General features: G+C 39.4%; 1 protein-coding gene across 2 annotated transcripts in view; it reads left to right on the forward strand.

The window, feature by feature from the left end:
* The window catches only part of PDXK (pyridoxal kinase), a 51867-nt gene that overhangs the window by 20299 nt on the left and 17915 nt on the right, over window positions 1-13653 (forward strand). For both annotated transcript variants that reach the window (XR_015734484.1, XM_034423906.3), the window contains exons 3-4: window positions 8221-8325; window positions 13495-13578. Coding sequence is in view for 1 of the 2 variants with exons in the window: in XM_034423906.3 (XP_034279797.1) it covers window positions 8221-8325; window positions 13495-13578 (189 nt within the window). In the remaining variant the exon portion in view is untranslated. The remainder of the gene's footprint in view (window positions 1-8220; window positions 8326-13494; window positions 13579-13653) is intronic.

The following is a 13653-nucleotide window of genomic DNA, read 5'->3' on the forward strand; positions in this document are numbered from 1 at the left end:
ATGGCAGACTTTCAAATTCCATTTTTTTAAAACTCCAAAGTATAACAGTGTTAACAGAATATTAATGTTGATTTATTTTCATCTGCAAAAATAAATACATTGGGAGAGAAAGTAATGGATCATCAACTACAAACCTATCCATTTCCGGTCATTATTATTCAACAATATTAGTAGTGGCACTGGGTTGAAATGCATTAAACTATTTCAAATGCTACAGCATCAAACAAAGATTTACTGAATTCATCTGCACTCATTATAAATTGTGTGTGGAGTTAGCATATCAGTAGTGGTGAAAGCTACTGGCTTCCAGCAAGACCCCAAAATAAAGGCTGGGCTCCTTCACCACAAAAGTGGGCTTTCTTTCTGTAAATATTTTAACCAATGCACTACTCAAACTCTCGTGTCTGTCTGCGTGTAATCTTTAACTGGGTGAAACAGTGCATCACAGAGGAACAATTTTTGAATCCAGGTACCTCAAAAGTACAGGGTACAGGTACATCCTGTATCTCAAACCAAAACAATAATAACCCTTACCCATTGTCAGAAGAATAATTTAGGGTTCCAACTCAAGCTAGGGTTAGACAAGGATAAATAAAAATGAGATCCAGACAGCTATGAGGAAAGAAGAAATATTTATTCCTAAAAGCAAAACAAGAGCCTTGGTAGTACAGTGGTTTAAAGCACCCTGTTATTAACACAGCTGCCTGCAATTACTGCAGGTTTGACTCAAGGTTGATTCAGGCTCAAGGTTGACTCAGCCTTCCATCCTTTCTACGGTAGGTTAAATGAGGACCCAGTTTGTGGGGGCAATAAGCTGACTTTGTATAAATATATAAAAGTATGAAGGCTATTGCTTAACGCATTGTAAGCCGCCCTGAGTCTCCGGAGAAGGGCGACATATAAATCAAATTTAAAAAAAAACAGTTTGTTTGTGGTACAGTAGCAGATTTTTATAAGGGGAGCTTGTCCGGGATGTCACATGCTGATTCTAGGGTGACATTTGAGGTATGTGTGTGTTGGTATGTTTATTCTTGTGAACATGCAGTTCCTCTAGGAGACCTAATTTAATTAACTCTGTGTTTGTAGACCTTATCCTTTAATATGTGGATTAGGTCTGGGTAACTTATTTGAGAGAGAGAGAATATACAGTATCTGTATGCTACTAATAGGTGTAGTTTATAAAACCATACCTTTTGCCTATTTGTAACATCATAAGGGAAGCATCTTTAGGAAGAAGGGTTCATTAATTAACATTGTTAGAAGAAAAACAGTGGTGCAGTGCTTCAAACTATGCAGTCCTATGTTTTATTTTATTTTATTTTATTTCAAATTTATATACCGCACCTTCTCCCAAGGGACTCAGGGCGGTGTACAGCCAGATAAAAACATACAATACAAACATTAAGAACAATTAAAAGAAAATATATTAATTTGGCTCCAGTTTAAAATGACAAACCAATTAAAAATAAAAAATTTAAAAATATGTTAAGCCAGCCCGGCTTGATGAAAAAAGAAAGTTTTAAGGGCATGGCGGAAGGCACCGAGGTCTTGGATTCTCCTTATCTCAGGGGGCAGCTGGTTCCATAGGGTAGGTGCCCCCACAGAGAAGGCCCTCCCCCTGGGGGTCACCAGCCTACATTGTTTGGCTGATGGCACCCCAAGGAGGCCCTCTCTGTGGGAGCGCATGGGTCGATGGGAGGTTGTCGGTAGCAGCAGGCGGTCTCGAAGATAACTAGGTCCTATGCCATGGAGCGCTTTAAAGGTGGTAACCAACACCTTGAAGCGCACCCGGAAGACCACTGGGAGCCAGTGCAGCTCGCGCAGGAGCGGTGTTACGTGGGAGCGCCAGGCGGCTCCCATGATTACCCGCACGGCCGCATTCTGGACCAGTTGGAGCCTCCGGGTGCTCTTCAAGGGGAGCCCCATGTAGAGAGCATTGCAGTAGTCCAGGCGAGAGGTGACGAGGGCATGAGTGACTGTGCACATGGAATCCCGATCAAGAAAGGGTCGCAACTGGCGAATCAGGCGAACCTGACAAAAGGTCCCCCTGGCTACAGCTGTCAGATGTTCCTCCAAGGACAGCTGCGTATCCAGGAGGACTCCCAGATTGCGCACCCTCTCCGAGGGGGCCAAAGACTCGCCCCCAATAATCAGCGATGGAGTCAGCTGACTATATCGGGATGCCGGGAACCACAGCCACTCAGTCTTGGAAGGGTTGAGCTTGAGCCTGTTCCTCCCCATCCAGATCCGCACAGCCTCCAGGCACTGAGACATCACTTCAAGGGCATTGTTGGGGTGGCCTGGGGTGGAGATGTACAGCTGGGTGTCATCAGCGTACTGGTGGTACTTCACCCCAAAGCCACGGAAGATCTCACCCAGCGGCTTCACATAAATGTTGAACAAAAGGGGCGAGAGGACCGACCCCTGAGGCACTCCACAGATGAGAGGCCTCGAGGTCGACCTCTGCCCCCCTGCCAACACAAACTGCGACCGGTCAGAGAGAAAGGAGGAGAACCACCGTAACACGGTGCCCCCCATCCCCAACTCTTCCAGCCCGTGCAGCATGATACCATGGTGGTTGGTATCAAAAACCGCTGAGAGGTCTAACAGGGCTAGAACAGAGGAACAACCCCTGTCCTGAGCCCTCCAGAGATCATCTACCAACGCGACCAATGCCGTTTCCGTGCTGTGCCCAGGCCTGAAACCCGACTGGAATGGATCTAGATAAGACGTTTCCTCCAGGAATTGTGGAAACTGTCGCACGACCACACTCTCAACAACCTTCACCACGAAGCGAAGGTTGGAGACAGGACGGTAGTTGGCCAATACTGCCGAGTCCAGGGAGGGCTTCTTGAGGAGAGGCTTCACCACCGCCTCTTTCAAGGCTGTGGGGAAGTAACCCTCACTCAACGAAGCGTTAATAATTCCCTGGAGCCAGCCTTGTGTAACCTCCTGGGAAGCCAGTACTAACCAGGAGGGACATGGATCCAGTAAACATGTGGCCGCACTAAGTCTCCCCAAAATCCTGTCCACGTCATCAGGGGTCACAGAGTCAAACTCTTCCCAGATAACGTTCTCAAGACTATTCCTCGCCACCCTGCCCGAATCTACCCAGTCAGAGTCCAAATTCTTCCGGATCTGAGCGATTTTGTCATACAGATATTGTCCGAAATCCTCGGCCCTGCCTTCCAGGGGGTCCTCCCGCGCTCCCGGTTGAAGCAGGGAGCGGGTCACCCTGAACAGGGCGGCCGGACGATTCTCTGATGATGCAATAAGAGCGGAAAAGTAATTAAACTTTGCCGCTTTTATCGCCACTAAGTAGGTCTTAATATGCGACCTTACTAGTGTTCAGTCAGATTCAGCGAGACTGGCCCTCCAACCGCTCTCCAGGCATCTTTTCCGGTCCTTCATCTCCCTCAGCTCCTCGGTAAACCAAGGAGCCGCAAGGGATCAGCACTGGGTCAGAGGCCGCAGAAGCACGACTCGATCCAAGGCCATACCAGCCTCCCGATCCCAGGCAGCCACCAGGTCTTCGGCCGAGTCATGTGCCAGATCTTCAGGAGGTGGCCCAAGCTCCATCTGGAACCTCTCAGGATCCATCAGGCGCCTGGGACGGACCCATCTTATTGGCTCTGCCTCCCTGCGGTGGGGTGTAGCGGTTCAAAGGTCCAGGCGAAGGAGCGAGTGATCTGACCATGACAAGGGTTCCATGTCTATATCCCCTATAATAAGACCACTCAACCACTGGCCAGAGACAAAAATCAAGTCCAGAGTGTGAGCCCCCCTGTGGGTGGGGCCATGAACTAGCTGGGTCAGGTCTATGGCTGTCATGGAAGCCATGAACTCCCGAGCCATCTCGGACGTTTCACCAATGGACGGCAAGTTGAAATCACCCATGACCATAAGCCTGGGTGTATCAACTGCCACCATGGCTATCATGTCGAGGAGCTCGGGCAGGGCTGTTGCCACGCGGCAGGGAGCCAGGTATGCAAGCAACAAGCCCATCTGAACCCCACGACCCCATCTCACAGAGGGATTCACATCCGGCAATCTGTGGCACAGTGGTCTCCCTCGGACCAAGACCTTCGTTAATAATAACCGCCACCCCCCCTCCCCTCCCCTGGGCCCTCTATGTTCTATGGACTGCAAAATTATTTTGGGAAGAATATTCCCAATTATTCCCAGCAAGTGACAACCCTCACAATCTGCCACGTCCGGTCTTCCACAAGTTTTTCCTGGAGTTTCACTTGATGGGGGTTCGTTATGCCCTTATGCATTGTGGATACATGGTACATTAATAATAATTGCATCTATTACAATATAACAATAATTACAAGTATACAAATGAACATACAGTTCCTCTGGGAGACCTAATTTAATTAATTCTGTGTTTGCAGATCTTATCCTTTAATATGTGGATTAGGTCTGGGTAATTTATTTGAGGAAGTTTGCTAATTTTAGTTGATTAACTTAGTTTCAACTTGACAATCAGTTATCTAGTGGAGACACTGATTCCCAGACCATTGTGGATTCTGTTAATATTTTGATGGGAAGTTGGAAACAGCATAAAGAATAAAATATATTTGGATATAAAACTTCTTTTTTTAAAGTTTTTTATTTTTATTTTTTTTACAGGCACATCATTGTGTGAACAGTGTGGTACCAGAATGTCTTACATTTTAGTACAAATAGAACAAAATTCTTCATATTTAATACTGTTGACAATGTTTTAGTAATTTTAGTAATTTAGGTTTTAGTAATAGTACACATATTTTGTTGAATTATAATATTTCATTCTTTGATTATTAAATATACCAATCTACAAATTCTAAAAGTCACTCCTTTTACTACAGATAAAATATTGATATCCATATTTGTGTTTAACAAACTTATATAGTTCTAATAGTAATACAGATTTATGTTAAATTATAATGTTCTATTGTTTATCCCCTTTCTAATTTTTAGTGATGCCACTGTTATGTTTAAAAAATATCCCCTTTCTAATCACATTTTAATACAAATAAAACAATATTCATCATATTTACGTTTGACAAATTATATAATTCTAATAATACACATGTTTTTGTTAAATTATAATCTTTCATTATTATCTTCATTATATCTTTCATTATATATCTTTCATTATATATTGTTTTTATATCAGTCAAATTCCCCATGTCATTCCTTTTACTACAAATAGAATGTTGGTAATCATATTTGTTATATTTAACAAACTTACATAGTTGTACTAATAATACATATATTTGTGTTATGATCTTCAATTGTTTAATTATTCAGTATTTCAATATGTTGTTTTTAAATCCATCACTATATTGTTCTAACATATTCAAAATTACCATCATTAAGATTCTAGGTTCCCTTCTTGTTATTAATTCACTTTGTAATGTAAATATATATATTCCATTAATTCCCCTTTCTCTAGCTTCCAACCCTATTTTAACTTATCTCACTATTGTTTTTTTTAAAATGTTCCCTTTTTTTTATCCATCCTCACCGGCTTTAAAGCTTTAATTATTCATTTCTTAGCTTGCCTCCCATATTCCTCTCTTGGATCTTTATCTCTATATGCTTCCACTTCTTGGCCAATCCTCTTAAACATTTCTCCCTTCTCTACCCTGTTCCATTGTCTAATTTTCAAGTTGTCTATTCTTGCTCCTATCTCTCTCCCAAAAAGTTCTTCCTGCAATTCCAATTCTTGTTTAACTTCCCTTAAAATACTCTCCCCTTGTTTTATTTCATCAATCATTATTATTTTTATTTTTATATCCTTCTTGTCATTACTTTTTATTTGTTGTTTTGTCTGTTCTATTTTCCCGGCTGCCCTTTCAGTTAGCTCCTCCTCTTCCTGGGCATCCTGGTTTGTCCTTGTCCTTTGTGCCATAATTTCCAGCTTTTCATCTATGCTCTGCATCTTCTTGTCAAGATGTCGACACAATTTCTTCCCACATTCCACTCATTTTTTTTCTTTTCTTTCTTTTTGTCTAATAGTCCAACGATCTTATATTCAAACCTAAAGCCACTTCTCAAAAAGTTCAATGTGCAAGAATCTTTGTATCCCGAAATTAATCAGTCTGTTCGTCTAGATAAAGTGGAACCTTCATAAGTCTACTTATAAGTGGACTTATAAGTCCACTTATAAGACCACTTATAAGTCCATAAGTGGACTTATGAAGGTTCCACTTTTAGATAATCGAAAAGTGGAACTTTCATAAGTCCTCTGCCAGTTCAGTCTTATACTGAACCTTTCAGGGGTCTTTTTAGTAATATTCTCCCATTTAGATCTCCCATTTAGATCTCCAGAAGCCAAGTCTTTTCAGAGTTTTGGGAATATATTGTACCTTTCTTTGACAGCAGGTGGCACTCTTAAATCAGATTTCAATCTTAGCCATTCTTATCCAGTTTTGCTATAGTACTCCAAAATATAAATGTGATATTGGCTTTTTAAATAATACCTTCAGCATTTTAAAATGCCTAGCCCAAGCCAACATCTGTCCAATTAGAAAATCCAATTTTCTATATTTTTAACAAATTTTCTATTTTCTTTCTTTGATTCTTTTCCCTTCCGTTTTAAATTTTTAAAGTTTTGCTCAAGGTGTTAGGTCACAACCACTTTATAGATAATTGTGAGACTCTCTTTTCCTGAATATTCTTTTGGGGTTACACTTTCAATAAAAAGGATTCTTCTCACCCAGTTCCAAACACCGTTCGCCAAATCTGCTCCAGCACTCTTCTTAGATGTTAGCTGTCTCCAGCTCTGTGGCAGCCATCTTGGCTGCCTCTTCTCCTTGCTGTGACATAGAGGGAAGAAAAAGCCCTGGAGTTCTTCAGGAGAGTTGCGCAGTTTTGGCTCCTTTTGGAGCCCACAAACAAAGAGAAGCCAGCAAAGGGACGGAGAGCTCCCTTCCCTTGCAACTGTATTGCTGCGATGTCACTTCTGGTTTCTGGATTTAAAACTTCTCAGACCATTATCCAAGAAGGAATATTCTTGGACCCTTTGTTAATGTTATTTTATACATTACTTAAAACTGTCTTTATCTGTAACCTTATGTGGGCAAAATGGTGCATCGTAGGGCAAAACCTTTTGAATCAAGATACCTCAAATGGGTTAATGTACAGAATGTGTCTGAAATACAGGACCCATGACTCCTGTGGAATTGAAATTTGACAAATTTTATTAAATATTTTATGATATAAAAATTATCATAAAGCATTTTATGACATAAACATTTTACAATGTTATAAATGTATAAAACTGTACCATGCTGTACAGTTTTATTTATTTATTTATTTATTTATTTATTTATTTATTTATTTATTTATTTATTTATTGGTTCGATTTATATGCCGCCCTTCTTTGGAGACTCAGGGCGGCTTACAATGTGTTAAGCAATAGCCTTCATACTTTTGTATATACCTGCTTAGTAGGGCTTTCACACACCCCCCCAAGCAGTGTTCCTTTTTATACAAAGTCAGCTTATTGCCCCCACAAACCGGGTCCTCATTTTACCTACCTGGAAAGGATGGAAGGCTGAGTCAAACTTGAGCCTGGTGAGATTTGAACTTGCAGTAATTGCAGGCAGCTGGTATTATTTAATAGCACTTTAGTCTGCTGCGCCACCAAGGCTCTTAATAATTTGGACTACTTTCAAAGCAGATATACTTCTAAATACAGTATCACCTTGAATTTTTAAGAACTTTTCAAGTACACTAGAAGCTCTGCTACTGTTGAAGCCATGGAAGAATCTGGTAAGGAAATATCTCTGAAATAATGACTCAACCGGTCATAGGTTGCCTAGTGTTTGTTAATGTTAAAATCTAAAGGTTGATCTTTGTCTCATGTTGTAAAACTGGGCTGGATAATTCATGGTTTCCATAATATCCTTATGTGGTCTCTAGAACCTCCTTTTATTGAGTGGCCCAAATGTAGCATTTTCTCCAGCATTAAACCGCCCCCGCCCCCAGTTTTTCTCTCCAGCTCTGATAGTTAAAATATTTAATTTACTTTATTTCCCTCCAGACATTATTATTTTTAGTATAACAGTACTAATGCAATAGCTTTATTTGAAGTGTTCAAACTATAGCATATGTATTGCTGAGTGGCCATTGTTACTTTCATTTCCATTTGTTATCTTTACATGAGATCCATGAACCCAAATGCCATATAACAGCACTAAGTCTCTGTTTTCTTTCTTTGTTCAGGTTATGATCATTGGAAGGGGCAGGTTTTAAATTCAGATGAACTTCATGAACTGTATGAAGGACTGAAACTGAACAATGTGAATCATTACGACTATGTACTTACTGGTAAAGTATCTACTGCTTTGTTTTTTGTAACAGTTTAGTTACAATGATTAAAAAACTAGAAAGATTTAAACTGGAATAAAATTGATCAATCTTATTAAATTAACATTTAAGTGGGATAAAGGCAAAAAGGGTCCCTTATTTAGAGAGGGAGTGCATGATCATAAATAGCTTTAACTGTACACTTTCTCTCTATGGGTCATTAATTTGATTTCACCTCCTTGCAAAAAGTACAATAGTTTTAAATTTCCTTTTTATTCATGTTCCTTTCTGTAGTGACTAGTCCTGTTTTAAAACTTGCTAGATGAAATTGATTTATATATTGATTTATTTAACTTCTACAAGATAAAGGGTGTTTTTAAACCTATAAGATAACAGGAAAACGTAATCATGCAAGTCTGGAATCATAACCCATAAAGGATTGCCATGAAGGGCATTGCACAATTGACATTTTTTCCCTTTTTTGGTTTCCATGAATTTTTTGGATATAAATGAATGAGACTGCCCTGTTTCCTGTGGTGGAAATGAATTTTCAGCATAAACAAACCTTTTATTTTGGAGATGTTTCTGTTATTTTCCTTGAGGAAAATGTAAGTGAGCAAAATACAAGAATAACTTCACAGGAATTTTGCAAGGTGACTGTTTTCATTTCCTGTGGCTAACCAGCTAAATAATTTCTTAAGCTTTCCAAATACTACAACTCTCTAGCTGGGGTTGATAAGCATTAGAATCCCCCAGTATAATGAAGAGCCACAGAAGATTCTTTAGCATTTAAGAATTTCCCTACCTTAATAAAAATTAAATAATACCCTACCTTACAAAGTTACATGTTTTTTAAATTTTATCAAGAATTTTTACCTCCAATTGTTGATTTGTCTTTCTTGAAAGTACGTATCATTTCAGGTCAATTTAAAAATAGTGCCTTTATTTTTTGGTTACTATGTGCAACTGGATTGCTTTGGTAGCTGATCTTAATGAAGCAAAACAATTCAAAAATTAATACTTCTGTTCAGTTATAATAAAATATATATTATTAATGTATATTCAATACCAAAGTTTAGGCAGTGTGACTAGTATTATGAGATAAATCCAGGAACAAAAATACAGCACCCAGCACACAGAGCCTTTAGATAATTAACAGTGGTTTTATCTACAGCTAAATATATACAGACTTATACGTGGTAAATACCTTATCATATAGCTACTGACACAAGGAGAGCAATGGGATACACGACGAGAAAGAACATGAGGAGAAGGGAGATGCCCTCTAATGGCTTACCTTATATAGGCAGCTTCTTACCCAGCTCCTTAAAGTGGCAGTAACCCTGCTGCCTCATTCCCATTGCATCAGCTTCCGGTTGCCTCCACTTACAACCTCTCATCAGCTTACAGCAATTAAACCTGACAAGTTCTTAAGTGAACTCAATATGGGTATGGCAGAACAGGTATGTAATTGCATCCATATGAACTGATTGCACTTGTAGATTAATTCTGGTGGAACTGGGATAGAAATAGTGTGTCCATCCTAGCTTTTTTTTTTAATCTCTTGGTGGGTTTCATTACCATAAATTATAGTATATTTCTAGACTGACTTCAAAGCTTAAAAATAGAGGTACAATGTTACATTGATTCCTGTCCTTCCTTCATGGCTATATCTACTCCATATTGGGGGGGAGGTGATCCAGCCCAACATCATTCCATTAGGATGGTCCCCAGGTTCTAGTGCTCTTATTTAACATCTACATGAAATCATACAGTGAGATCATCAGTCAGTATGAGATCAGATATCATCAATATGCTAATGATACTTAGTTATGGATCTTTATCCTTAGTTGACCAAGTAATGCCGTCTAGGTTCTTTCCCAGTGTCAGGAGTCTGTAGGGGTCTGAATGGGAAATAATAGTTTTTAGCTCAGACCTAGCAAGGATGAGTGGCTGTGGGTTTTGGGACCTGGAAATTATTCACCTTTGGTTCTAGATGAAGTTTACATTTCCCAAAACAAAAGTAGTTCAGGAAGGCTTTGGCATCAAGCTAGAAACTGTGACTCCAAGCAAATATCTAGCAAGAACTTGCATTGCTCACTTCAACCAGCTTGTTCCTCTATCATTTTACCTCTAATGTTGCCCTTCTCTAGATTAGTGGTCTTCTGCTCAGAATCACAACATTGGCACAGCAAAAAGTCAAAGCTATAGAATATTTGTATATTTATTCATGTACAATACTGAAAAGAATATATTATTAGAATCATGGAATGCTTCTGGCCTACAACTCTTTGTTCTTTTTTTCTTGTTTATATTACATATGTACTGAAACAGCTACTATTCATTATGAATGTTCAGGTTTTGCCTCCCATTATCAGCTCATAGGCTGGTAAATTCAAAATGAAGGTTGCACAGTGCACAATACTGTAAAAGTTTTCCTTGTACTATCTAATACAAATAGAATAAAAATAAAATATTTTTACAAAAATCTTTTTATAAAAATAAAGAATAGCCACTTCTCTCTATTTCTTATAGTAAATTGTGTTATAATTCTCACCAGTCTTTCTTATAATGTATATTGTAGATGCATACTTAATTTGAATTAAAGAGGAATCTATTTTAATATCTTTTTCCAATATAGCCATAGATAATTTGTCTTGTGTTTCTATATTGGTTCATTGTAATATGCATATATCATGAACTTTATCTGAAAGAAAAAAGTAAATCATATTGGTTGATAGTTTGGGAAAAATTTTGGGTAAATAATTAGCCACAATCGTAAACTCTCAAAGATTATCACTAGCCATGTTAATCTCAAAGCAATAGTTTAAGTTTACTTAAATAGTTAAGTAAAAGGTATAAAGGTCATTCTGGTATATATGCTTTGGTTTAATGCAACATTTGTCTTTAATTTAGCCAAGGCAGAAAAGCTGGTCACATCTACTTTATTCAGAACAGGGATAAAACAATCTTAAAACACTAAAAGGGTAGGGGAAGGATCCAAAAGTAGAATGCCATGCTCAAAGCTCTGGTAGAGTGAAAAAGAAGGGTTACCTTCTTTTTTTTTTTTTTTTTTTTTGAAATACCATTTATTTATTTATTTATTATTTATTTATTATTCGTATTACTATGCCGCCCACTCTCCGAGGACTTTGGGCGGCTTACACCAAAGACAGTATACTAAATAGCATATTGCCCCCAACAATCTGGGTCCTCATTTTACCCACCTTGGAAGAATGGAAGGCTGAGTCAACCTTGAGCTGGTGAGATTTGATCCGCTGATCTGCTGAACTAGCAGTCAGCTGAAGTAGTTGCAGTACTGCACTCTATGTCTCATCTTTACCATTTGTTTACAGTTGTCTGTTTTTTTTCTAAGAAAAAGGTTAACTGTCTGATTTGTTTAACAATGTAAAGGAAACAGATATAATAATCATACATAAATAATTAAGAGTACCTTAGTTTCTGAACTGAGAAAAAATGCCTTGGTTTTTTTGGTGAAAGCCAGACATCTTTGCCATCGGTAAATTTTCTATCTTCCACACCTGGACTAACTGGGTGAATCAAGATAAAAATAAAAATATTATTGCTGGCACTATATTATTCACACCAACAAAGAAATCAGCATGGTTCAGCTAATCCATACATGAGCTGGCCAAAAGGCTATTCTGCTGCTTGGGGTACAAGACTATATTGGCTTTCCACCAAAGAAAAAAACGTACATGGGAAGACAGCTTGGAGGCTTGTTATGAGAATATATATAGATACCGTGTTTCCCTGAAAATAAGACCCTGTCTTATATTTTTTTTGAATCCCGAAACAAGGGCTTGGTCTTATTTTGGGGGGGGTCTTATTATTTTGGGGCACAATTTGGGGGTGGCAGTGGGGAGGGGAGGGGGAGAAGCGAGGTGCAGGAAGCCCTGCCATGCCCAGCGACAGAAGAGACGGCAAGAATCACAGCTGCTTTTGCAGCCAATTGAGGCAAGAGAAATGGTGGAGGGGAACCAGGAAGATCAGGTAGACAAGATGCCGGGCATTGAGGGTTCTCAACTTCTCATGAAGAAAAAAAATCTCACGAAGTTGGAAGGTGTTTTTATCGTAGTCCCATAGAATACTTTTCTTGCCCTGCATGTGACAGTGAAGAACAGAGCTGGAAAGCCAGTTAGTGAAGGGATGTGGCTGCCTTGGGAAGTTTGGGGGGGGGTGAGGGACCTGTGTGCGTGTTGTGTAGAGGGGGGGGACGGAGAGAATGTTGCTGCCAGCCCTGGATAACTCTCCAAGATTGGATCGGATCTCTCTCTCTCTCTCTCTCTCTCTCTCTCTCTCTCTCTCTCTCTCTCTCTCTCTCTCTCTCTCTCACACACACACACACACACACACACACACACACACACACACACACACACACCGTTGTTTCTTTGGGATCACAGCACAGATGGCCCTTCCAGGATTGCAAGGCTGAAGGCTTGGGATGGAGCATTTGGGGGATGTGTGTCTGTGCTGCAATCCCAAGTAAAGAAAGATCGGCAGGAAAAGGGGGAGGAGGCCGGCAGCTGGGGAGGTGCTCTGTAGATCTGGGCCGAGTTGCACAGCCCTCGTTGGCTCAGCTGATCAGCGGGCAGCAATTAAGGGGCTGCACCTCCAGGTGGTAGCCAGGGAAGGGAAGCGCTGCCTCCTGTGATGGCCACGCCCACCCCTTCACTAGGGCTTATTTTCGGGAGAGGACATATATTTATGACCACCCCAAAAATCAGGCTTGGCCTTATTTTCGGGACATGTCCTATTTTCGGGGAAACATGGTATATATAGTATCCCCAAATCTCAGAAAGTTTATGATGGTTCATAAAGGATCAGTCATTGAGATGTTTACTGTGGACACAGATTATAGTTTGTCATATTATTACAAATCCTGTATAATGAATATTGAAAGTTATATACATCCTTAAATTTCTACAAAAAATAAAATGTAAGGAATAAAAAGAGAAGGAAAAAATAGAGGAAGAGAAGTGCAAAGGAATAAAGGAAAATCAAAAAGCAATAGAAAAAGAGAAACTTCCAACTTTCTTCAATACAGTTACAAATATAAAAATGTTAATTTTTTGATTTAAAATTCAAAAGTGGTATCCACATAGAAACAAAGCTAGACAAAAGTGGTTTATATAATCATAATTTCCCCTTCTTGATTTATCAAAGGCTATACCCGGGATAAATCATTCCTTGCAATGGTGGTTGATATTGTTCAAGAGCTGAAGCAACAAAACTCCAATCTGGTCTATGGTAAGTTTATGATACATAAGCAATTTATTTTATGTCAGCCTTCCCAGCCTTAATATGCCAACTGGGCATGATAGA

The sequence above is a fragment of the Pantherophis guttatus genome, chromosome 5 (assembly GCF_059756535.1).
Source record: "Pantherophis guttatus breed Tessera chromosome 5, ASM5975653v1, whole genome shotgun sequence".
In the NCBI taxonomy this organism is placed as follows: Eukaryota; Metazoa; Chordata; class Lepidosauria; order Squamata; family Colubridae; genus Pantherophis; species Pantherophis guttatus.